This window comes from Orcinus orca, chromosome 9 (assembly GCF_937001465.1).
Source record: "Orcinus orca chromosome 9, mOrcOrc1.1, whole genome shotgun sequence".
Lineage (NCBI taxonomy): Eukaryota > Metazoa > Chordata > Mammalia > Artiodactyla > Delphinidae > Orcinus > Orcinus orca.
In genome coordinates, this window is record NC_064567.1 from 43,577,933 (window position 1) to 43,605,365 (window position 27,433).

The window sequence follows — 27,433 nt, forward strand, 5'->3', positions numbered from 1 at the left end:
CTACTAATGTTTTTCCTCTACAATATATAAATTACAGCCTCAATTAATAGATGCAGTCTGGAAAGAACAAGGAAACTGAAACCTAGTTCCAGTTCCTTCATTTTCAATGAATAGAATAACAGGGAAAAAATGCTTCATCTTCTGACAATTCTGTACATGCACAAAGAGAAGCTATCTTCTATGTACTTTCAACCAAAGTCTGAGCTAATTGTTCAAATAAAATTTGGCTGTAAATGCTCTTCTAAAACTACACTGCTGAAACTGTGGCTCTACTTCACTTGGACCAGGTACTGACTGAATCTGTGGTGAAACAAAATTAATCATGATCAACAACACTAGCCTTATGTTACTTAGATTATTACCCTAAAACTCCAAGAACCCAGAGCTAAAGAAACTGGTGGTGTATAAATGTTTCAGAAATTGAAACAAATGGATTGCAAGCACTAATAAACCCAAGAAGGGAAATACATTGTAACTCAATTCACAGCTCAGTTAAGTCAGTTAATGACAATATCACACACTAGGGCAATGGTCTGCAGTTGCTAAGATTTGAAGAACCCCTCCAGAATTTCTTTTCTCTCCAGGAATTGTAAACCTGTTTCACAGGACATTTGGAAAACATTACTTTGAAAAATGATGACACTCATACTTAATAAAATGATTATGGCTATTTTTTAAATGATGGCAGCTTGAAAAGTTTTACCATTGGGGGGGAAAAAAGAGTATGAAATCCTTTAGAAACCAGTTTAAGGAAACCATACCTTTAAAAAGAAAAATTATACTGCCAATATTTTATATTACTTCCCATCAAATTAAAACCCGAACATTTCAAAATATAATGTCTAGTATTTAGACATGGAGTTTATCAGTGGCACATTTCTATTGAGATTTACATTTTCTTAAGAAACTTGGAATGCAGATTTGGCTACCAGTTACTCTTCAGGCTATAACTGTAGCTAAGAACCTGAAGCCAGAAACATGTAGAGGTATGTGTGAGTATATGCATATGTGTATCTGTAATAAGGAAGGAAAGAATTATATTGCACTTAAAGACTTTCCAAAGTTGCTAGTAGGATAGCTTTCAACTCAGTTGAAAGAGCCTAACTGATCCTAACTGCCTACCATCAGTGATATTTAGTTGGCAAAACAGTCTCTATTTGGCTTATTCAACTCTCTGAATATAATGCTGAGAGAAAAGAAGAATTTGGTCATTTGTAATACTCAAATATTGGCCTACTCACTCATCACACTGACTTTTCCTACAGTTTTTAAACAAATATAATCACCTCTCCTTCAAACACTTCCCCTTCTAGCCTACTAGAGGAAATGGATAGTCGCAACTACCATGGTGCAATTAATCACAAAATTATTTAACACTTAGAGAGAAAATTCAGATCAAAATCACTCCTGACAGAACAATTTTTCCAGGAAGAGAATTCTAATTACCCCTGGCACACCCAAGAGACCAGTATCACTGTCAAGAGGGATGCCAAAATGTGCTTTAAAAAAAAGAAAAAAGAACTTATATACCAGAGTAGAATAACTATATCTATATATTACACATCTACATAATGCCTTTAGAACTCTTTCCAGGGGCCTGCTAGAGTCATTTCTTATTGAAAACAAGGAACCCCAAAGCAGTAGCAATGTCTGGTAGCCAGAACTTCCTTGATCCCTTCCTGTTATGTCTGGCTACGTACTGTGCTCCATCTGCAGTCATGTTTTACACTGCCCATGTCATGTAACTTTAATGCAGAAATAATGGAGACAAACTCTTATGGGACAACATAAAACCTCGTTTGCTTCTCTTTTTCCATATGTAAAAGCAGGACTGCTTATCTGCAATACAGCCTGAACAGATCAGGCCAATAAAATGGAAAAGTCTTTGAAATTTGAAGCCTTATGTAAGTAAGATCTAAGTGGCAACATATTATTTTCTTGCCTACTAGGTAAAGCTGAATACTTCAACTCTACTCCCTGAAGCTTAATTATAATTTTAAAATATATAATAAGAGATTATTAAAACCAGCTTCAGGTTTGCATTGAAATACTAAAATTTCCATATATTGTGATTTTTTTTCTCATGGTTTGATCTGAATTTTTAGTAAGAGGAAATAAATTCCTTTCACTAATAACCTTTACTGATTTTTTTAAAACTCAAAACAAATAATTTAAATAATAATATTGTATTTTATAAAAGTTATTGCAAAATCTTATCAGTTACATGAAATCTTGCAAAGTAAAATGTAAATATTCATTATTAAAATTATTTTTAATAACCCAAATTCTAATTTGACAATTTACTTCTATTAAAATATTTCTCATATAAATATATATTCACCTCCCAGACACTATGCAACTCAGGTTGTTGGCACCACCAAAACTATATGAGTAAATAATGCCATTATTTTTAAGTATTTTATTTATCTAATTATTACTAATTAATGTTATCTAATACTAATCTAAAATGGCTATTAAACTAAGACAAACCATCACATTAAGTCTGTGTCTAGGAGGAAAAATAATCAAAGTAGAAGATCCTTATAGAGTACCTGTCATATAACCAGATACTGCACAATCCTAAGTACTTGAACCCTGCTCTTAAAGAGCTCAAAAATCTACTAGGGGAACCTAAGGAACAAACTTAATGAAATTCATAGTATGATAAGTATTATAGCAGAGTAATAAACAAAGGATTTGGGGAAAACAAAATGGTGACAACACTGACCCAGGCAAGTTCAAGGGGTCAGTCCCTTGATGATATTCCCCCACAAATTCTAACAAGACAAGAAACAGGCCCATAGAATGAGTACACATGGCATTCTGATCAAAGAGGTGAATATTTTGGGGTATACAGAATCATACAATTTAGAATTCAGAATTTTTTTCCTTACTCTTTTTAAGTAAACCAAGATAACTGAGCATACAGGTAAATCACCAATGACTTACAAAAATAAGTTGTCAGTGGTGCCTTTGGTTTTGTTCAGAAAAGTCATGGAGCTTCATTGTTTCTCATGACTCTGAAACAACTAATAATGAATAACAAGTATCTATAAGTGGAAACATATACTAGCTTCTCCATAGCCAGATCAAGGCACTGAATCACCCTAAAGAGGTTGCTATAGTTAAAACAGTAGTCCATAAAAAGAATTCATTCATGGTATAATACCAATTGAATTAACTGACCAAATTTCAGTTCTGAAATTCATTTTGTTCTAAATTATCTTTTCACTTACCCTCAGGATTTCGATCTATCCATCAGAGGCAATTCAAAAAGGGATAGGGTAGAAAATGTAACAAATTATCTGTTATAAAATTACAACACAAACTTAACACATATCTGCTTAAAATATAATTTAAAATTTTGAAGATTCTTACAGATGATTTAAATGGCCCTCCAATAAAGATAAGCCAATTCACAATTGAAGAATGTAACATGAATAAATGAAATCTAACAATATATTTCATCCATTCTCAGAAATCCATGAGAGGGTGTTATTCCAGTATAAATGTGGCAAAAAGAGGTAAAGATACATGATCTAGCCAAAAGCAAACCAGACTCAATATGTAAATGACATCAAGAGCATTAAATGAATTTTTTGGAAAAAATTTGAGTGAAAGACAAATATATAATATTAATATTTCCAGTTAGTCTTGCTTATATTATAACTTTAGTTAATAGATACTACTATGGAACAATGTCTATTTTTTTTCAGCTTGTCTTGGTATTCTTTTACTTTTATAGACTTGTTTTTACTTTAACGTCTAATTAACTTTCAACTAATTAATGCCTATGCTCTTTGGTTTAGTAACAATTTATAGTCTTTCAAATTCTGTCTTTAGAAAAGCATAATAGCTAAAAATGGTATGTGCAACCATAAGCTCACTGAATGATTTTATAACTTTGTAATGAATTTTTAAGCCTTTTGTCCACTTGCTAGGTAATCCATTTCTTTATTTTCAACCACTTTCACTACTTTTCCTTGAAAGCAAATGAAATAACTAGTTGAATTAAGGCATCAACAATCTCTATAACTACATACACAAGGTGTAACAAAGATAAAAAGTATAATCATGCCTATGATTATTGAGATGTTCAATTAATGATAAATGATCTAGAGATTTTAGCCAACATTTCCTGTTTTTTATTTCACAACTCAAAATTAAAATAACACTGAACATTTCAATGCTCTTTTCAGAAACATCCAACTAAGAAGTCCATCATTCTTTGATCCCTTACAGAAGATTTGTATTTCTCTCCAAAGCCAGCTTTCGCAAAGCCATTTAACCATAAAATATTTATGTTACCCCAAATTTTGAAAATACAGGTAAATGGTTAAAGTGGTCACTTCTGGCCAGAAATGATTTTTTTTATAATTTAAAGCAAAATAACTTATAAAGGAGAAACAGATTTTGAAAACATGTACTAAAGTTACAAAATCACCTCCAAGCATAGAGTTGTCAATGCATAAAACAGAAAATTCACTTAGACAAAATAAGAACTACTATTATTAAAAACATTGCCAAGGTGCCTTGTTAGCACAGTAGGTAGTTGCATCAGTCTCATAAAAACATTGCTAAGTAAGCAAACTAGGTATCAACAGAGAGAAAAAAATATGAATAAGGCATCTCTAAGCTTTTTAAATTAAGAAAACTGTACAGAAATGCTTAAAAAACACAAATGCAACATTGTTGAAATACCCTATCAGTTACACTACATTTAAACGTTTTTTAAAAAAAGCAATAACTAATTATTCTTATTCTATCAATCAACTAATTGTCAAACTGTTACTATGAAAAATTCACTACACACACACACATACACACACACACACAAAACTATAAAATTGAACCCAAGTTGAAATTTATAATAATTAGATCTCAACTGGACTAAAGATAACATTTTTGATCTATTAAGAGTTTCTTGAAATAATACAGATCCTGTTCTTAAATATTTTAACATGTAAGATAATAGTTTTATTTAATCACTAAAGCAGTGTTTGAAACTCTGAAGACTGACTTAATATTACAGCAACCCATAATAGTCTTTTTTACTAATTCAGACTAGGTTTTTCTCTTTAGTTCAAACACATGAAGTCTGACTAAATAACATTCTTCTAGTGGGAATAAAAATACATCATATTTGCTATTAATTGAAAAGATAGAATCAAACATTACATATGGAAATCAGCTAAATAGACTATCACTAATTATTCATAACACATCAAAGTAATTTGAACATACATTTTTATTTAACACTAGAAAAGAATATTTTTTCATTTAATAATATTTTACAATGTGTTTTCCCATTTTAAACACTTAAACATTTAACTCATAACTCCAATAACTTAAAAGAAGTGATTAGGCTTGTAAATTCATGAACAACTGTATGCTTACCTGTAGGTCTGGAATAAGAAACAACAGCATTTCCTTCCAATTCAGGTGGTAAATAACTTCCTTTCAGATAAACAGAAAAGCCTACTGTTCTAGTCATCTCTGGTGCTAAAAGCAATGTAAAAATAATATATTACATAATTTTGGACAATTATTATTAACAAACAGTTAAAATTAGATATATACTGCATGCCAGCTACTGTCTTAAGCACTTTACATAACAATTACATAGATTAACTCATTTAATCCTCACAACAACCCTACATGGTGGGTATTATTATTATCCCCATTTTTTGGTGCATGAGGAAAATGGCTACAAAGAGATTAAAAAGCTTGCCCAAGGTCATATAGCTAATACAGAGCTGGGAATTGACTCCAGAACAAGAGTACCTAACATTCTACACCACTGCTTCTCTTTACTCAGATGAACAGGCAGCATGAACAAAGCAAAAGGTACGCAAAGGGCAAGAGAACTTGGGAGTGGGAAATAGTACCTTATCATGGCTAGAACACAGACTGCAGGAGAAAATGGAAGGGGGAATTGGATATGGATGTAACTAAAACTGTGGCAACTTGGCAGATTGTGCATAGCCTTCCATATTCATGTATTTGACCTCCAACCTGCATTAGAGAGCTATAAGAGGTTTTTAACTTGAAAAATTAATGGTCCAGAATGTGTTTTAGAAAGACAAGTTGGAAGTATTGTGAAAAATTAAAAAATAAAGTGAGATATCACCTACAAGTTTACCTCAACCATTCAATCACTCATTCACTGATTCAATGAATACTTACTGAGTTTCTACTATCTGTCGGGCACCTAAGGTAGGGGTTGGTTATAAAAAGGAAAAAAGAGAGATATGTTCTTGTTTTTTGTGAATAAGACATAGGGTTCCCAGCTGAACAGTAGCAGTGAAGAAAGACAGAAAAAGACTTGAAAGATAATTCAGAAATCATTTTAACAGGACTAATGACAACTGGATGTAAGTGGTAAGAGAGACCCTATGCAAAGAAATCTTAGGCATTACTACAGTTACCTTACATAGATTCATTTTCTAATTAAGTCCAATTAATTTTCTGATTAAATTCTAATTAAAACAGTTCTGTAACACAGATATCATTATCCCCTTTCTGCAGATTAAAACAAAACAAAACTGAGGCTCCAAGTAATTACTAAAGTAGCTTGCCCATGGTTACACATTGAGTGTCAGAGCCAGGATTCAAATTCAGGCCAGACTCCAAAGCCAATATTCTTTCTTCAAACATTACAGATTCAATAAATAGCTCACTAGAGAAACACCAATAAAAAAGCCTTCCAAAATATAGTATTTAAGTACAATTATTAAGAAAAGCGCTTGAAAATTTGTAATTACTTCAACTTAACAGCCATTCACTGAATGTCCATGCTTGATGTTTGGAGGGAAAATATAAGCAAAACAACACAATCATTTATTTCAGGAAGATACCAGTCTCACTATTCAGACAAGAAATATAGCCATGAAATAAACCCACTGATAAAAAAAATTTTAATTAAAAAAAACCTCATACCATGATAGACTTTAAGCCAAAACAAAACACTTACCCATAAATTCAAAGGTGAACTGATCACAAGTCAATACTAAAGGTGGTTGTACATAGACCGATAATCTGATCTTTTGTAATGTCACTCGATTCTGCAGTGTGACCTGAGAAAATAGAAATCGTTATTAATAAAAAAATTACATTTTTTCCAAATTGATAGAATATCACAACTACTTAAAAAATCATTAGCAAATAATTAGGAAATACCATCTGAGAAAAAAAAATGAGCTGTCACAAAACATAACCTGTAACATAGGTAGTAGATTAAAAAGTTCTACTCAGTTAGAAACTGGGCAAGGGAGTTGAACAGACTTTTCTCCAAGAAGATGTACAAATAGCCAATAAGCACGTGAAAAAATGCTCAAAATCTTTGTATGAAATACAAAGTAAAACCACAATGAGATACTACTACACATCTACTTAAATGCTATAACCAAAAGGACAGACAAAAACAGGTGTTAGCAAGAATGTAGAGAAACTAGAACCTGCATAAATTGCTGATGGAAATGTAAAATGGTATAGCCATTCAAGAAAAAAGTTTGACAGTTTCTTTAAAACTTAAACATAAAATTACCATCTGACCTCACAATTCCATGCCAAGAGAAATGAAACATATGTCCATCCAAAAACTTGTACACATGTTCATAGCAGTACTATTCATAATAGCTAAAACTAGAAACAACCCAAGTGTCCATCAACTGATGAATGGACAAACAAAATATGGTATGTCTCTACAATGAAATGTTATTCAGAATAATATTTAATAATATTAATAATAACAAAAAGAAATGAAGTACTAACACATGCTACAACATGGGTACATTATACTATGCTAAGCGAAAGAAGCCAGTCACAAAGACCACATATTATATGATTCAATTTATATGAGATATCTAGAGTGGGAAAATCTATAAATCTACAGAGACAGAAAATAGACTAGTAGTTGCTTTGGGATAGTAGTGGGATTGGGGGTGGGGGAATGGAGAGAACAGCAAGTGACAGCTAATGAATATGGGGTTTCCCTTGGAGGGACAAAAATGTTCAAAAATTAAATTGTGGTCATCATTCTACAACTCTGCAAATATACTAAAAATCATTGAATTGTACACTTTAAAAGAGCAAATTGTATGGTATGTGAATTATATCTCAATAAAGCTACTAAAAAATGTTCTCTCAAAAGCAGACCAAAAACATCTGCCCTCATGTCTGGTGAATAATTACATCATGAGATATGTGTTCATTCTTCTTTACATGTATAGATGTGGCATCATGAATTATTTATTTTATCTAGTATCAGTATATTACCTTTTACACAAGTTACGCTCTAAAGATTTCCTTTCTAGGTAGGTATTTACTATCAATAGTTTAAATACATATCAAAGCACTACATTTTCTTCCACGGCTTAATACAAAAATACCTGACATAACTAATTCTAGAAAATATCAAAGAATGGCAATAATGACTGCTGCATTTCTAAGCTGGCTGCATTTCCAAACTGGTGCTCTTAGTTGATGATGCTTGGAATGATAATTCCCATTCCAGTCAGAGTTAATAGCTATGAATTCTGGGTTAACAGTTTGACTGAGAAATAGGGTGGGTATGGGTAGAGAAGGCCAGGACTTCTCTCACTCACCCTGAGGAGGAACGTCAATAGAATCCATCAGGCCCAAGGATCTTTACTGGGCCACAATGCTAGGGGCATCAAAGAAAAAGCTTAAAGATCTGGCTTCCACTGGGAACATTCTCTCTTTGGATTTTGTCTCCTAAAAGCCCCAGCCTCTTTGAACAGTCTCTTTGGATGAGTTTATCCACATGGTAAGCCAGATTTATCACAGTCACTGGCCAGGTAGAGTTGCTAGACCAACTAAATCACAATCTCTGGGAGTAGACCTGGGTATTGGTATTGCTTTAATAGTTCCCCAGGTGATAGCTATTTACAACCAGAGTTGAGAAGCACTCTTCTATTATACATGGCACCTTTGCTATGGAATAATTTAGTCTAGTTACTAGACTCTAGTATATGAGACAGATACATTCCATTATTAATTGACATAATGCAAGGGCATACTTAATTTTTAAGAAAAGTCATTTTGAATTTTCTCTTAGGTAAAAGGCATGTATCAACTATTCCTTAATTATATATATACATACATACGATAGATAAACAATATACAAGAATATACATCTGGCCCACAAACATTATACACATATAATTAGATTCAGTAAATGTCTTGTATTAATTTTAAATGATGTGGATATTCTGTACAACTTAAAATAAGCACAAAATTTTTGACTTGCAAAGTAAAAATTTTAAAGGACAACTATTGATGCAAATAAGTACAATAAACACAGCAAATGAACAATGAACCCTCAATTTTTACTTTATAAGCCCTGGGAATACATGGCGGGAAATCTGCATACCACAAAGATTCTGTAATGATATCTGACCATTATAAAAAGCATAATACCTTTTTAATAAAACACTGATGGTAATTATGGGAAGAAGAAAGTACGCATGTGCTGTAGACATGATAGCTATTCCACTAAATAAACAGAACACAATTTCAATATTTTACTGTTAACAATAATATGCTGGTCTGTACATATATTTTTAAATAAAATTAATGATAATAACCATTAGCAGCTTTCTATATTCATGAAACCATGCTAATAAATTATTTATGTGTATTATCTCATTTAATCATTACAACATTGTGAAACAGGTACTATCACAATATACCATTTTACATAAGAGAAAAATGTGGCTCAGAGAAGCTAGATAATTTGACTAACGCTACTCTGATTATAAGTGGAAGAAGCACAATTTAACTTCTGTCTGTCAGAATCCAGAGCCCACACTCTTAATCAATTGTGGTTAAGTCCCAAAATAACTCTGCAAATGAAGAAGTACCGTCATTTTACAGTTTAAAAATAGAGGTTCACAGAAGCTCAATAATACGTCTAAGACCATCCAGCCAACATGTGCAAGAGAGCTGAAAACTATGACCAGGAACATCTTGTGAGAGGTTAGTTTTAAAAATGAAAATGAAAAATCCTTGAGGTAGAATAAGCCATTTTTAAGACAGCAGACGTTCTGACTCTGCCTGGCATAACAACATGTACTTAGACAACAATCGTACAATTTTACTTTGTTACAAGTGCTTGCATTTAGTTTAGATGCAAGATCAATGGTGATAACTCTCATACACAGATCTATTGAATCCCAACAATGGACTAGGCACTTTCAAAAGTGAATCAAGAAGATGTGTGACAAAAATAACTACAGTAACAAAGAAGAGTTGTGTTTGAGCCAAAAAAAAAGTTAAAGACTTGGCTAGACCATAAACCTCATATTTTAAGAGAAAAATAATTATATTAAGGGGGAAATATGAAAATTAATATCTGAATTTTCCATGCTATTTTCCATTTCTAACAAAATAAAATATGATCCTCAGGAAACATAATACTAAATTTTTATCCTAGATATATAAACATGACTCCAAAGGCCAGGTATTAACAACCACTCTGCCTTAGTTGCCTGCAATAGATAGATGGTCACGCATCACGCACACACACTCAAGGTAGCCACATCTTCATTCACTTGGAACAGATGGAAAAATTTTCTCAATTAACAGGATTTATTATGATGGAAACTTCCATGGTTATATATCTTGGCTGCTGTTGTTATAAAAGGCTATAAGGAGAGATTTATAACAGAAATTTGTATAGGAACTGTCAGGCAGAATCAGGAAGTCATGGTGTCTGCTGCTTAAGTCCAGCTGATTTTGTGCAACTCTTGTGTGTCGCATTCTTTCCCATTCTTTTATAATGGCAATAAGGAAGAGAGCTGTGACTTAGCCATTCTCAAACATAGTTAAATGTTATTCTCCTAATGAAGGAGAATTTTCCAATAGTGTCATGCCACCATTTTAAGGTGGCTATTACACATGAAAGCTTAAGAACGGCATGGGAGGGAAATGTGTATTTATTTATAGCAGTAACTAGTAGTGAGGGAAAAAATTAGCATGAGCAAAGTTATCTGGTTTAGGTACAAGATTTCTTTTTGCAATTTGCAGTGTGCTCCTGAATTATTATGTTATGTGTCAGAACAGTATCAGTAGATAGATATAAAAGAGATTTCCCTACACAGAAGTCTATAGATCATTCCTGGAACGCTACAGGGTTGTTGGTTTTTTTTTCTTAAATGATTGATTTCTTGCCACTAATGCTTTTCCAGACTCAGAAGTATTAATGGGATAGAGCCTTTGATTGGACAGGGGGAATGGAGACTGGGAAAAGACCACCCTTGCTACCAGTGGCAAGAATCCAAAAAAATTAGCTTAGGAAACTGTTATAAGATTGGGCTCCCTTCAAATTCTACCAAAGATCCCCACACTTGGGCCACCCGCTGGGTCTAGTATAAGCGAACACAATTGGTAAAGCCTGGTGCCCTGTCAAACTCCTCCAAGGACAGCAACCCATAATCTAAGAAAATATAAAGCCCCGTCCAAGTTTTGACTTAGCAAATCGCCAAGATCCACAACTTTCCCTGGCTCCAAAGTCTGGGCAGTGATAAATATTTTCAGCTTAATAATGTGCTGACTTATTACCACACTTTAATCTAAATGCCTTAAGAGGGTTCTACATTTGAGTTCTAGTTCTAAAATTCTACAACGGCAGGACTAAAAATCTTAACCAAAACCACATCCTTCATATTCTATTTTTTGGGGACTATCAATTTGTCACTACTCTATTTTGTGGCTTCTTCATTTAATATTTTCTTGCCATAAATACATCCATTTAAAGTTAATACTATGGCAGATAGATGGCTGGAAATTCTTTTCAAACACACACATAATCATACATAGAAGAAAGATATTATTAACATTCATATGATTCCCCAATATATATATGATAATACAATCAACTGCTTGGTCTACTATGAATGTGATGACACAATTCCTTTAGTATATTTAAATACTAATTTTGTTTCTAGAAAAAAGACCCTTAATCACACTACACATTTAATTAATGGTAGGAATAAGTCATAACAATTTTTGTTATATACATATTGCTATAAATGCAATTACTAGTTTTATATTTGTAGTAAACAATAAAGGCTATCTATTTACTACTCAAGGCTGAGGAAAACTCACAAATGTCAAGTGTTTGGGTTTTTCTTTTTCGTAACTTTTTAACCAAGAAATCTTTTGTTTAATTGAATAAATTTAATGTGTAACATTGTGTACATTTAACGTGTACAGCATGTTACTTTGATACATTTATATATTGCAATATGATTGCCAAGGCAGTGATATTTATCACATTACATAATTATAGTACAATATTATCTATATTCATTATACGGTGTATTAGATCTCTATGGCTTATTTACTACTCATTACAAGTTTGTGCCCTTAAACATCATCACTCTTAACCGCCCCCAATCCCCTGGTAAGCACCATTTTACCCTCTGTTTTTTACAGGCTTAACTTTTTTAGATTCCCACATATAAGTGATATCATACAGGACTTGTTTTTCTCTGTCTGACTTATCTTACTTAGCATAACGTGCTCAAGATCCATCCATGTTGTTGCAAATGGAAGGATATCCTTCCTTCTCATAGTTGAATAATATTCCATTGTGTATATGTACCATATCTTTTTTTATCCATTCATCCATCGATAGGCATTTGGGTTGTTTCCACATCTTGGCTATTTTGTGAATAATACTGCGATAAACATGAGAGTGTATATCTCTCGTGGGAAATACTATTTTCATTTCCTTTGGTTTATAGCCAGAAGTGGAGTTGCTGGGTCATACAGATTTTTTTTTTTAATTTTTTGAGGAACCTCCAATTGATCTCCAAAGTGGTTGGATCAACTTACATTCCCACCAACAATATTTAAGGGCTCCCTTTTCACCACATCCTCACCAGCACCTGTTGTCTCTTGTCTTCTTTATGACAGCCATTCTAAGGTGTGAAGTGATATCTCATGTGGTTTTGATGCACATGTCCCTGATGATCAGTGATGTTGAGCATCTTTTCATGTGTCTGTTGGCCATTTTGATGTTCTCTCTGGTAAATGTTTATTAGTTCTGCCCACCAAGTGTTTGTTTTACATTTCCATAAGCTACTTATAGGGTGACAAGTGGCAGATGTGATGAAATGTGTGATATTGTTTGCACATTACAGTCTAGAACTATGTACAATACCTTCACTGTGACTGAAGGGACAAGGTCAGCTCCCACTTCAACATCAGTAGATTGCTGTAAACACAGAATTGAGAAGAGAAGGAAAGAATAGTTTCAATACTGCACATCAATGAGTAAACACAGTAGGTGTGATACATACTTCTCACCACCAAAAAAAACTATAAAGGATTTATCACTCTGATGGCAGACTAAAAGAGTCAGTGTGGCTTTTTGGATGGCTTCATTAAGAAAGTCACAAGCTAATATTTAAAAACCCACGACTCCAAAAAGGGAAGAAAAGTTCACATATTTTACTATCAAACTACTCTATTGCCAAATGTCCTTAAAAACTGAAACTAATTCTATTTACTCATTCTTTATATTATAGAAAAGAAGACTTCTGTATATTTTCTATATAAACAGTACACCATTCTTTTAGGTCCTTGTATTTTTAGCTTGCCAAAGGTATGTTTTATTCTGATTAATGATATGTATTGATATCTAAGACATGTAACTAATGATATAAAGATTGAGTGGCCTTACATCTAGAAAATAAAACAAAAGTAGGAGTGCATTTTTTTTTTCCTAGCGCATATCATAAACTCTTTTACTCTTTGAGCATCAGCCTTGGTTACCTGGTCCTATCTCTTAAAGAATTCAGAATATAATATAATAGAGCAAACATTTCCTTAGAATTTATAACTTTTTTTTAGAGTGGTAGGTTGAGAGGAAAATATGGTCACTCTATAATAGAATAAGATCAAAGCGTACCATATTTTCTAATAATACCCACATGAATTCCTGAGGGAACAATTAAGATCATGAAGTCTCTGTCCAACAATGAATAAATCCATTGTACTTTGTTAACCTATTTGGAATTATTTTACTAAGAAAAATTAAATCACTTCTAAGCAGTGGGGATCACTATGATGTAATGGCCATCAGCATAATTAAGAGTTGGGAGATTCATATTCTATTTATGATTCCATAGGAAACTATATATGAACTTTGATCCAACTTCTCAGTCAAGAAGAGAGGATAGCGATGCTTATCTCTTCTATGAAATCCACCATTCTAACACTAATTATATTATTTTTTGGATGTGTGCTTTCATAACAATGATTGAAAATAAAATATTAAGCCAGGCTTTTTGCTCTAGTATTACCTAAAATCCAGGAAATGTTTTACATTTAGCTGTCGGCAGTTCTGGAAGAGAAACCAACATCTCCTGTTTCCTGCTCTTTTCAATCCATATCTAAACACCTAGATATTTCAGGGACAAAAGTCCTTTGGAAACATGAAATTTCAGCCAGAGAGAAGTAGCTCTACAAAGACAGCATAGCATCACAGCCACCTAAATCGTTGGACTGATGTTTTCCAATGGGATGAATATGATACTCTCAAGAATCTCTTAAGAAGGAAAGAAATAGTAAGAAGGGGAAATGAAGCTGAAAAGAGACATCTAGTTAAGAGGAAAAACCCCTCCAGGTTACTGATAGGGAAATATATATTACAATACAGTGCTATTACATAAGGCCTTTCCTCAGAAAGATCAAAAGTTGCTAAAGAACAGAAAGGGAATTTCAATCCAAATAGCCTATGTTTAAGAGAACCTAGAAAAAATTATATAAGTTGCCCAAAGGAAAAAAAGAATCATTTCCAAGGCAAGAAAATGTGTGTACATTTGTCAGCTAACTAAGCAAAAATGTTCCACTCAGACTACACCCTTCAGGTAGAGTGAGAAATGGTGTGTGCTGAATATCCAATGTTTAAACAGTACCTCTACTATGTGACTCAGCTGGGTGAATGTTTCTTTCATATATAGTCCTACTTTTTTTACGTATACCCAACTTACTATACTATGGCAATGTTAATGTTTATCACAACTTGGGTTGGCTGTTTATACTAAGATTAATCTTTGAAAAGCTTATGGAACTACTCACTATATTATGCTGTGATACGTAAATATCAAAGTCATTTCCTAAGCAAAAATTATATGACATAAATTCCATACAGAGTAAAAAACAGTGAATTCAATCACTTTCCTAAATTGATCAACTTTGGTACAGATATAGATAAACTTAATATATTTTGCCCAAACTGCAGGCAGTGAGAGAAAACCAACCATAATCTAACAAGTGCGTACAGAAGACTAAACAAACAGATGGGGTAACGTAACCAAGGACAGTCCTCCTTTCTTGTTTCTCAGCTTTATTAATTCATTTATAGAGCGAATATATACTGAACACCCATTATGTGACTGGCACTAAGGATATGGCACTGAAGGAGACAAGTAGAATGCAGGTGGTGGTGGTGGTGGTTGTGGTGGTGATGATCGTGATGATCATTTTAAAAGAATTAAAATGTAATTTTATTATTATAATGATTTGTTAGTTAATTACCATAATTCAACAAAGTGGATTCTATTACTATTCCCATTTTACAGATGAGAACACTGAGACTAAGAAAATTGAATACCTTGCCCTGGGTCACACAGATAGAAATGAGAGAAAAAATAATTCCTGGCCCAACTCTATTCTTAAACTACTTCCCCACCACAACCACCATAATGTATTAAAGACTATAAATTACCAAACCCTGAGCTATGCCTTTCATAAACATTATCTCATTGAACCTTCAACAAAAATCTAGTGGGGTCAGTATTATTTATCTGGATTAGGATTATCTCAATACTCAGTACTGAAAAAGTTTTTTTAAAAAAAGTAGGTAGATTCAGAGTAATGGTGAGAACCTCTTTGACCATTTCCCTTCCCTCCCCCTTTTTTAAGACAGAAATCCTGCCTAAGGAACTTCTTATTACACAAAGAACTCAGAAATGTTTTTTTCTATAAGTAACAAAGCCTAAAACTTATCTTCCCTAAAGTTTCTATTTGGAGGCCCAGAATTTAAACCAATACATTTTGATCCCAATTTATCAGAGTCCGCCACTATCACAAACCCTTTGAAAGTCTGCAAATACACCTACAGATACTGAATCAAAGTTAGGAGAAACCACGGCAGAGACTTTCAGGTCATCTTCTCTCTCGGTCATAGGCCATACACCTGTAATTTTAAGAGAAAAAAATGTATTTACTCATAAAGTAAAACTTGCTGTATATAGTTGTTTTAAGGTTTATCTATACCATATATCAAAAATATACTCACGAGTTGAAAAAAAAACTGAGGCATTACAGAATGAGAAGCTTTATGCTAATTCTTTCCCTTCTACATTACTAGAAAGAAAAACTGTCTCTTTTTCCAAAGATATTAGCTAAGATGTGACCCATTGACTGACCAGTGTCAGGAATTTCAATTCCCTATCCTTAGCTACTGGTAGAAACCAAAAAGAGTACAACTCTTTTGAAGGTAAACTGGCTATAATTATCAAAATGTAAAATTCACCAAAAAAATGTAAAATTCATATACCCTGTGACTTAACAATTCTACTCCCAAACATTTACCCAATACTCATAGACATGCCCAAGGAGTTTCTCTGTTGCTAGTAATTATTAAAAACAAAGCAGCCTAAATCTAAATTATATTTCTATTAATAGAGAAATAGTTAACCAAATTATGGTATATCAATACTGTGCAATGGTCCAAAACCCAAAACTCTAAATAAGAGTGCTGGTCCATCTTTATATACTGACATGAAAAGAAATCCTAGATATGTTATTGATTTAAAAAAAGCAAGATGTAGTACAATGTCTCTAATACACACGTATTTGTGTAAAAACAATTATATAAACAGGAAAATTTTCTCAAAGAATACACAAAAACTTTTAATAAAGGTTACCTTTAAATAATCTAGTGGAACTAAGACCTGGGGTTTATGCTTTCAGTACTGTCTGAATTATTTTGACCATATTCATTTTCTCTTTATAATTGAAAATTTCACAATTTAAAAAATGTTTATAGTGTATAATGAGGTATTAAGAACAAGTTATAGCGATCCTAAATAAATAAGAAACATAAATAATGCACATACATATGTGTATATATATACATATATATATGGCAGATTATTGGCTGTCCCCCTAACATCCATTCTTCTCTCCTCCTTCTTTGTGGCAGAACACTAATTCTGTTGAGGCATTCACCTCATCTCAAAGTTATTGAATTGGTCAAATCCCATCATGATGATTTCTCCCCTGACCTTTTGTTGTTTTAGTCGTGATCATGGAGCCTAATCCTAGCAGATGTGAGGTGAGGAAAGGTGGGAGTCGGCATGCCGGTACATGCTTCTGGGAAAGCTAGTCCTCCCTAATAAATGGGGACACTTGGGAGAAATATCTCTCTTCTTCCCTGGAAATCATACTTGCACATAATGCCTGGAACTGCTAAAATCACCCTGTGACCCTGAGGTCACATCTGAGAGGAAACATCCTGAGAGGAAACATCCCCCCACACTGAGGATGGCTGACTGAAAATATAGAAAGCACATGGATGATGTCACATGAATCAGCTGTCTCACAAAGAGAAGAACCACCTACAATTGCCACCAGGCATTCCCACCAATATTACACTGTTTGGAATAAGAATTTCCACAACTTAGTGAGAGTACAAAAGGCTGCTTGTTGCCCACCCAGTAAAGATTCTTCAGTTCTTCTTTACTAAAAAAGAGTCCAATTTTATCCTAAGTAACAAAGTGCTCAACCAAAATGCTAAATTTCCCAGGCTCTTTTGCAGCTTGGAGTGGCCAGTCAGATGTAAGTGGAAGCTGTTCAGGATGTGGCTTCCAGGAAAGATCGTTAAGTGGGCTGACTCAGCTGCAGATGTGAGGGCAGGAGTTCCAGAAGCCATCCTAGACCAACAGAAGACCCTGGGTGAGAAGGAATCAGAGTCCCTGATGACTTTGGAACTGCCAAATCAACCCTGGACTGCCCATTACTGGACTTCTTTTCCATGAGAAAGAAATAAACCTGTACCTTATTTAAGCCACCCTATTTAGGCATTCTGTTATATGCAGCCAGACATAAACCCGAATAGCACATCTTCCAACAAGGTTACCAAGTACAAATGTTTCTACTACTCAATGGTAGAAGCAACCTAGTTATCCTAGACATATTTCAAATGGGTGAAGACTTTCATTTATACGCCCATGTCTTACTGCTCTCTTTCCCTTCCTGAAGACACAAGTATGCTGTGTGGGAGTCTATCTCAGTATTGTACCCTTTCCTTCATATCCATCCCAAGTAAAGAACATATCAACTGTCTAAATCAATCATAAGGAAACTCTGTTTTTGAAAGTGCCTACTGATAGATGTTGTTGACTACTAGTAACAGAAATGCAAGGCAGGATTCTCACTAATGAGTTGAGTATGAAAAGCTTCAAAATCCATAAGCCATACAGAAATTATTACTATAATTTCATGCTTACAACATACATCCCTCATATAACTTACACACATAAAATCAGCTTCAAAAATACTTTTATTACAGTAGATAATATATACCATGTGTAAAACAAAATATAGTCTTTAAATTGGCTTTACATTTTGCTGCAATTCTTGCTTTGAAGAAATAAAACAAGCTTTAAAGTGCTGAACATAACCCACAAGACTGTGAACTTCTTTTTTGCAAGTTAAAGTCACTGTATTAAAATAGGTGGCATTTAAATGAATAATGAGGTCATCAAAAAGTTCAGAGTTTTAACTTCTCATAATCTTCTGTAATGAAATGATTTGGTGCTTTTATATAATTACAGGTTTTGGGGTTTTTTTTTTGCGGTACGTGGGCCTCTCACTGCTGCGGCCTCTCCCGTTGCGGAGAACAGGCTCCGGACGCGCAGGCTCAGCGGCCATGGCTCACGGGCCTAGCTGCTCCGCGGCATGTGGGATCTTCCCGGCCCGGGGCACAAACCTGTGTCCCCTGCATCAGCAGGCAGACTGTCAACCACTGCGCCACCAGGGAAGCCCGATTACAGGCATTTTAATGAACAAATATACCACAATTTTATAAGTGTAGAGAATACTAAATTTTTTCCATATCTAGAAATAAAATATGTTAAAAGTCTCTCTTTTTTAAGAGTCTTGGTTTCTTTTGTTCGAATAAAACCAAATGATGGTGGCAAAGAAGGGGCAGAGAACTTCAAATATTAACTTTGAGGTTATGTAAATAATAAACTTTGCACTCGTCTGTGGGTACATCCCTAGCTTAATTAGCACTTATTTTAAGATACACAGAAGAATCAGGGTAATGACAAGTAAAACAGCCTAACCCTTCTCACCCAAGGGCATCACTATGGCCACCAAAAAATAACTTTTAGCTGTAAGGGATTTACCTGAGAACTGCTTTACATAATCAAGTGTTAATCAAAATATCGTTAGCACATTGTTTATGGAAAGGCCAAAACCTCAAGACACAAAATTTGTAGCGAAAAGCCACATTAAACTTATTTAACCAACTCTGGAAATTTCATGTTTCATATGTATGCCACTCTTCTCCAATTACATTTTTAAGTGACAAAATGAGACTTATATTCCATTAATCCCAAAACACTAGTATCAAAAATGGAAAAAAATATGCAATATGACACATCCTGTTTTAACTATTCTCTATTTGACATGAGGGTCCTGACAACAAATGGGTTTTTAAATAATTGGAGGTACTTAAAAGACCTAAGTTTCACTTGTTTATTTTCAAAACTTTCTAAGAGAATGTGTAAAACCAAAGCATAATAATTTTATTTTAATATTAATATTTTTAATATATTATCTAAATTCCTCTGAATGTCTCTTGGTAATATGGGCTCAAAAATACATAAATCTAGGAAAGTGACTGGACCAGGATTAAGATTGGCTCTGTTGTTTTGGTTGGCTTTTGATGCTCTGCTTCTTTTATTATTCCTGCTTGTTTTAACATTTCTTTTAAGTGAAAATAGTCCATATTTTTTCTCATTAAAAAAATACTTTTACCTGACCCTGAGAAGGGAACTTAAAGTAATGCTTTTCACATGTCCAACTCAAACTGCAGGATTGCTGTTTTGTTTCTCCTTTTAATTTACAGTAAAATTATACCCCTGTGAATCCCGAAGTAAGGTAATATTGAGTTATACAAAACTCAAGAACTGAAAATATCATCAGCCTCTGAGTCATTAGAAATCAGCATACCACAGGCTACACTCCATTTGGATCGCTAATTAACTACAAACATAAATTATATCACTAGGCTGCAAATGACTACATTTTTAGTAACAAAGTAGTAATTCACATACTGCTTTGGTTTCTTTTAAAATAAGCAACTAAAATTTTTTCAGGGATATTAGAAGTTAATAAATGATCACTCTAAACCTTAATGTAATTCTAAAGGTCTAAAACCACTATCCAAAGAAATACATGTTCCTTTCTTAGAGTTTAAAGAAAAAAACTCAGCACTGTCCCTGAAACACACTAACAAAAGTATTACCTTAAACAGGACATATTTTTCAGAAGCTATAAAATACAAATTAAGCACAAAGACTAGTGTGTTAAAGAGCAATGCTGTTTTTACAAAAATGAGTTTAATTAAGTCTGGGGGAGAAAATCAACTAATATGTACAAAACATTATCCATATACAAAATAATATAAATTTTACAATGAATACTAAAATCAAATAATAAAAAGCTGCAAATGAAATACCTTGTGATTTGTTAACATCTTTGATGATTTTCTGAAGTTCTTTCAATTCTATATCAAGTTCATCATAGTTTAGTTCTCTAGATTCAACTTTTGGAGCTTGGAACAAAGAAGGGTCTGTCCCCAGGTATGAACACTGCAAGTGACCATCATCACTCAGAGTGACTATCACTCCCTTTAAATCACTACAAAAAGGAAGAGAAAATGAGACATAATTAAAATTTTTGGTGGATTTAGATTTAATCTAGACCAACTAGATTTTCATTCGATTCAGCTTCAACATACCATTAAGAAAATGACTATATAACATATCTACTTCTAAAGTTTTACATCAAGGACTCAATTTAAATGTTTCAAACATGATTTATATTTACAGAAATATAACAATTATTATTAAAGCTTCCACTTTTGGGGACATAACTATGTGGCAACTCATGCTCTAAGAGCTTTTCAAGGTCTTACTTGTATCATTCAATCCTCACTGCACCTCCCACTTGGCAGATTCATAATAAGCAGTGAACAACACATAGGAGCTACAATGGATCAAGAGCTAGGCTCCTGGCTGGCTGAAGACTAGGGCTGAGGCACAGGAGGGAAGATGGGACAATCCAGGGGAATGGGAAGGTTAGTGGAGGAAGCCCTATGAGGCCTTGAAGAGAAATGTGCCCACTGCTCTTTTCCTTTTCCTTCTCTCTACCCTTGGGACATGCTTCCCCTCCCTCCCCAGGTCCACTCACCATGGCTTCCTTCACACGCACTCCTATTCAAGTAGCTCTCTGGTCTGTTCTCTCTTTCCCTTCACTCTTAGATAGAAGTATCCCATTTTCTCATTTAGTAGCTCTTTCTCCATCACTCTTCTCATCCTGATTATCTCTTTTCCTCCCCATCCTTTCACTCTTCCTTCCCTCTTAGGCTCCCTCATCTCTGTTATTCTCTAGAAATAGCCATAATATATAAATTATAGATAACCTTAGCATAAATGCTTAAAAATAAAAGTTGTACATTTCCCTGAACTTGCTATAAAAAGTAGTTGAGATGAACACTATTGGCTTCCTCCCTACCTTGCCCAGAGGGAAAAAAATTCAATATTGCCATAAGTCATTTTGAACTGATATAAAATGAATTTGTTTTAGATTTGTTTGTTGTGTTTTCTATTGGTCTGTGATTTAAAAAAAAAAACAAAAAACAAGTTTTCCAACACTTTTCTAAAGGTTAAATATTAGTCAAAAACAACAGAAAACTTGAGAGAGAAAAGAACTTGAAAAGAAGTGTTGCTATTTATCTGAAGAAAAGGAGTTAAGGTATATGAGTCTAGGACTCATTCACAACAAGTAAGAATTTTTAAAACTCCCCAACTTTGGGTCATGGCAAGTGGTCAGCTCATTAATCTAAAAGCTCAACTTGATTGACAGTAAATACTACCATTGCTCGATCCTTCCCATAAGGTGGCCACCAGCAACCACTTCACCACCTGCCTTCAACACAATATTCCTATACATACTTTCTCCAGGATATATACATAATTCTGTAATGTGACTTCAGAAAAATAAAAAATAGATTGTTATCACTGATTTGATAGCTAAAAAACTAGCTAAAAACTAAAAAGGGGACTTGGGTTCTAGCTCTGACTCTGCTCTATGTAGCTGAGTCAACTTGGAGAAGTCTTCCTAAATGCTTTATGTCTAAAATGAGAGGGTGAAACGAGATGATCCTCAAAGGTCTTTAAGTTTAACAAACTGGTTCCGTCAAAATAGCTCAGAAAATAAATACTCCCAAATAAAATTATTTTCCTAAAATAAAACGTTTTCACCCCTGTAGTATCTCTGGGCCTGACCCTTTCCTTGCAGGCAACTGAAGCCACTTAGTGGCCATGGAAATCCCAACTTCCAGCTCTGACAAGCCCATTTCAAGAGGGCAAACCTCTGTCCCTATTGAGTTAGTTGTGACTGTAGTCTGTTCCCCATTCCACCCAGACCTACTAAAGTCTGAGAACACAGTAAGTCCTAAGGAAACGCTAGGAAACTAAAAGGCAGAGCTTCTCAGACAATGTGGTGATCATCAGTCCTTTGAATCTAAAAGTGTATTTCCATTTTATCTTCCCCCTTTGAGTGATCCATTATAAAGGAAACCTAGCATGAGACATTACAAATATACCTCACTATCCAAATTTATTTGGTCTTTGAACTGGATAGCTTATTACGGAATCAGTTTCATCCCACTGTTTTAGATGGCAAATAGCAACAATTTAGATACAGGGATTTATCTAAAAATTTATCTGAACCTATTAAGTTGTTGAGTTCAGATAGAGAGAGTTTGAATAGTAGTGTATACACATATTTCTTCAGCGTCTCAAAAAGAAAAAAATCTTTACTGGTGTTTTGAGATGTCCAAACAGAAAAGGGAGAAGCCAGAGTCTTTACCTACTCAAAGAGCTTAACAAGCATCACCAGAATGTCTTAACACTAAATTCCAAATCTTAAGCAATTTACTTTTTTCTTATCAATGGTATTAGAGCCATTACCTACAATTTAGATCAAATAACAGAAATTTAGAATAGCTGAATTCATTTAACATTGCATGTTTTATTCCACAGGAACACTAACACAAGCTCTAAAAATTTTAGAATAAATCAGTGAAATTTCTGTCTAAAATATCTATGATGGAAAAAGTACTTTGACACAGGTCTATACCACTACTTAATATATAAGTAATGTCATCACTCGGTATCTTAAATGCAAAGGAAAATTTTTAAATATATATATAAATATATATATCGTTCCTAAAGTTAAGCCCAACTTAAGTATAAAGTCCAATTTAAGTATAAAAGAAGAACACAATCAAGATTTTTTTAATCTTTCTACTTAAAGAACATTTTTAAAACAATATTGTCCATGTGAGTTAATGTGTAAAATTTTCTGAGTGATAGAATTTTATGTTAGGAGAAGCCATCAAGTAAATCAAGTATTGTGTGCCTTATTACTTACTTACATCCTTAGAGTAAACACTTTCAAAATGAAGGTCTCTAGATTACTCTGGTCCTTGAAATACATCAGCTAAACCAAGGAACCAGAATAATGTATTTTATGAGGACTCAAGGTCAAAGATGTTATATTGCTAGGACACACAATAATTTTGTGATTTTAGCAATGGGGCATGAAATTAAACAATAGAGTTAGCTCAAGAATCTGAGGGTAATTGTTTCTTCACTCAGTAAACAGATCCTGGCCTTAACAACACATTCAAACAAAATTCCAGATGGATTTTAAAAGTTAAATTAAAAAATATGAAACTACAAAAATATTTATCTGCCCTTGGGATGGAAAGAACTTTTGCTGCAATAAAGCAATAGAGGACAAAGCAAAGGACCTCTAAGTTAAACCACAAAAAAATTTTAAACTTGTTCTATGCTTTAAAAATACATTACAGTAAAAAGAACAAACTGGGAAAACCTTGGCAACCAACATAAATATATGATTTAAGTTGAATCATATGAAGTTGTGGATATTCAACTGTTTTTGACCTATAAAAACAATTTTGTAGTTTCCTCTACTATGTAAAGAACTCTTACAAGTCAATGAAAATGAGTATATCGCAAAAGAAAAAGGTCAAAGAAAATGTACAATTCACTTGAATCAGCAACTTAAAGGTTAAATAATCTATGGAATTAAAACTTTTATGTAGTTCTCTTTTTCTGACAAGGCCAATCTATAAAATGAGTAACTTGAAAGTATTTGAAATACAGCTCAAAAGATAAAAAATGAACAGTTTCTTTTGCTAATACAATAAAACAAATAAATAATAGCTTTAAAAACAAATGAAAAGAACATGCACTGAATCTAACGGTTCTTGTCCAGCTGCACTTTATGCAAAATAAAAATATTTTAAATTATCAAATCATCAAAGTCTGGTTTTTATTATGATATACAGATATCAAAGAAATCTTAAAAACTTAAATTTTGGATTCTTTCATGCCTTTACCAAAACAGAAAACAAAAAGTAGGAAGGTGCAATATTTTCATCTAGTCTCTTTTTTATTTACTATCTGCCTCTCATTTCTCTACTATATTTAATTTGCTCATCATTCATTCACTCATTCATTCATTCATCAAATATTTTCAAACACCTGTTATATGCAGGATGCCATTTGAAGTGCTATAGAGCATACACAGATAAAATCAGAAATTAGCTGAAAAAGACTGCAACCCTGTAAAAGAATAAGACATGCACCTCGATAAGTATGCATGGGGTGGAAAACATAAGAGCTATAAGACAAGTATAAAGTACTTTAGTGTTCAGAAGTAGGAATGTCATTTCTAGCCAAGGGGATCAGGGAAATTTTGATGGAGGAAATAAAAGCTTAAACTGGACACTGAAATTCAGTCTATTCTTCAGATTATTTCTGAAATCTGAATTAACTCACATGTGATTTGTAAGCCAGGAAATGATGTCAATAGAACTTTGAAGTTGGTTCATACTCTTTTACCCATCACCTGAACGTTTTGAACCTCCAAGTAGTAGCAGAAAAATATAGTACATGGCTATATACAAAGCACCATTATTCCACTGTTCTTTTTGGCTCAGTTTGCAAATATGTCCTGGATTGAAAGTGCTTCTTACATGGTTCTCATGTTCAGTTTGTCTTTTTTCCTCAACGCTTCCTTCATGCTACCATCATCTTTCTATTTAAAAGTAAAGTCCTATTTTAATATGACTGTTACTTGGGTTTGGCTTGTTTGTTTGGTTGATTAGTTTCTTGGTTGGTTGGTTCGCTTTGCTTTGCTTTTTTGGTGCTCCAATCACAGTTGTATAAATTTTAAGTGATCTGCCCCACGACAATTTATTTTGCTTGTTTGTTTGTTTTTTACTTGACGTATAGTTGATTTACAATGCTGTGCCAATCTCTGCTGTATAGCAAAGTGACTCAGTTTTACACGTATAGACATTCTTTTTTTTAATATTCTTTTCCATATGGTTTATCCCAGAAGATTGGATATAGTTCCCTGTGCTATACCATAGCTATATACCATAGGACCTTGTTGTTTATACATTCTAAATGTGGCAATTTATTTTTAAAGACTTCTTACTGTTAACTTGTAATTTATTACATTATAACATAAATATCTGTAGTATTTGAGCCTTTGGGATTTGGAGAACAGGTGTGAAGAACATTCAGCATGGAGAACATGAGAGAAGAAGAGGGAGAAAAGTTTAGACTATGTATGAGAAAGAACAAGCAACCTGGATACAACATTCATTGAATAAAAAAAAAAGAGGAAAGAGACTTGGGAATAAAGCCATCTAAAGATCTTAAGCTTTAATCTAAGTAATTGTGGAACCAGTAAAGACTTTTGAGCTAGTGAGTGACATGAACAAAATATGCTTTAAAAAGATGTACCCTAAAAGACTCAATATAGTTTAAAATGTTGATTCTCACCAAAATGATTCATAATGTAACATAATCCAAATGAAAATCCCAGAAAGCATTTTTTTGTAGAAACTAACAAGCTGGTTTCCACATTTCTATGGAAGTGCCAAAAAAACACCTAGAATGGCAAAACAATCTTGAAAAAAAGAATAGAGATGGAGGGCTTTCATAAACTGACTTCAAGACACACTATAAATCTATAGTAATTGAGGAAAAGGACTTGTGTCCTCTGCATATAAAGATCTACTATAACAAATGACCAAGACACACACACATACACACACACACACACGCATACAAAATTCAACTGGGCAAGACTTGCATAGATATTTCACAGAGTAAAGTATAAAAACTGTCAACAAGCTAAGAAAAAATGCTCAATATTATTAGTCATTAGCGAAATGCAAATTAAAATCACAATTCGCTACCACCACACATACATCAGAATGTCTAAATTTAAAAGACTGACTGCATTAAATGCTGGAGAGGACGTGGAGCAACCAAAACTCTTATATATCACTGGTGGGAGTGTAAAATGGTTTAACCAATGTGCAAAAAAGTTTGGCAGTTTCTCATTAGACTAAACATATACCAACCCTCTAACCCAGCAATTTTACTCCTAGTTAGTTATCTAAAATAAATGAAAACATATGTCCACAAAAAGGCTCATATATAAAATGAGATAAACAAGTTATGATACATTCATTGAATGGAACATTACTCAGCAGCAAAAAATAAACCAACACTGGTACATGCAACAACAAAAAATGAATGTTGAAAAATATTATACTGAAAAAAATGACAGACATAAAAAGTACATACTGTGTGATATCATTTATATGAAGTTCTAGAACAGGCAACACAAATCTATTATGAAAAAAATATGAACAGTTGTTACTTGGAAGCAGGGGAGAAGGGGATTATTAACTGGAAAGGGACACAGGGAAAATTTCTGTGATGGAAATGTTCTATAACTTGAGAGAACTATGGGTTACACAGGTGTATATCCCTTTGTCAAAACTGTACAGTTAAGGTTTGTGATTCCCAATGTATATAAATTTTACCTTTAAAAAAGGAATTAAAAAATCGGGTAGGCAGAGGGGTAGAAAAAGCCAGCATGCCAGAACACTGATAAGTGCTGAAGCTGAGCACTGGCTACAAGGGAGTTCATGATGCCATCCACTTACTTTGTATATATTTAAACTTTTCCATGATACAAAAAT

The 27,433-nt window shown here is 33.5% G+C and overlaps 1 protein-coding gene across 5 annotated transcripts in view; it reads right to left on the minus strand.

Annotated features, from left to right (window-relative positions):
* The window catches only part of BBS9 (Bardet-Biedl syndrome 9), a 432,087-nt gene that overhangs the window by 235,702 nt on the left and 168,952 nt on the right, over positions 1-27,433 (minus strand). For 3 of the 5 annotated variants that reach the window (XM_049714453.1, XM_049714452.1, XM_049714455.1), the window contains 6 exons: positions 20,789-20,970; positions 16,155-16,231; positions 13,190-13,243; positions 6,974-7,076; positions 5,398-5,502; positions 3,237-3,251 (listed from right to left, as the gene is read on the minus strand). In XM_049714453.1, the coding sequence (XP_049570410.1) occupies positions 3,237-3,251; positions 5,398-5,502; positions 6,974-7,076; positions 13,190-13,243; positions 16,155-16,231; positions 20,789-20,970 (536 nt within the window). The remainder of the gene's footprint in view (positions 1-3,236; positions 3,252-5,397; positions 5,503-6,973; positions 7,077-13,189; positions 13,244-16,154; positions 16,232-20,788; positions 20,971-27,433) is intronic. The other 2 variants (XM_049714454.1, XM_049714456.1) reach the window with 1 other exon arrangement.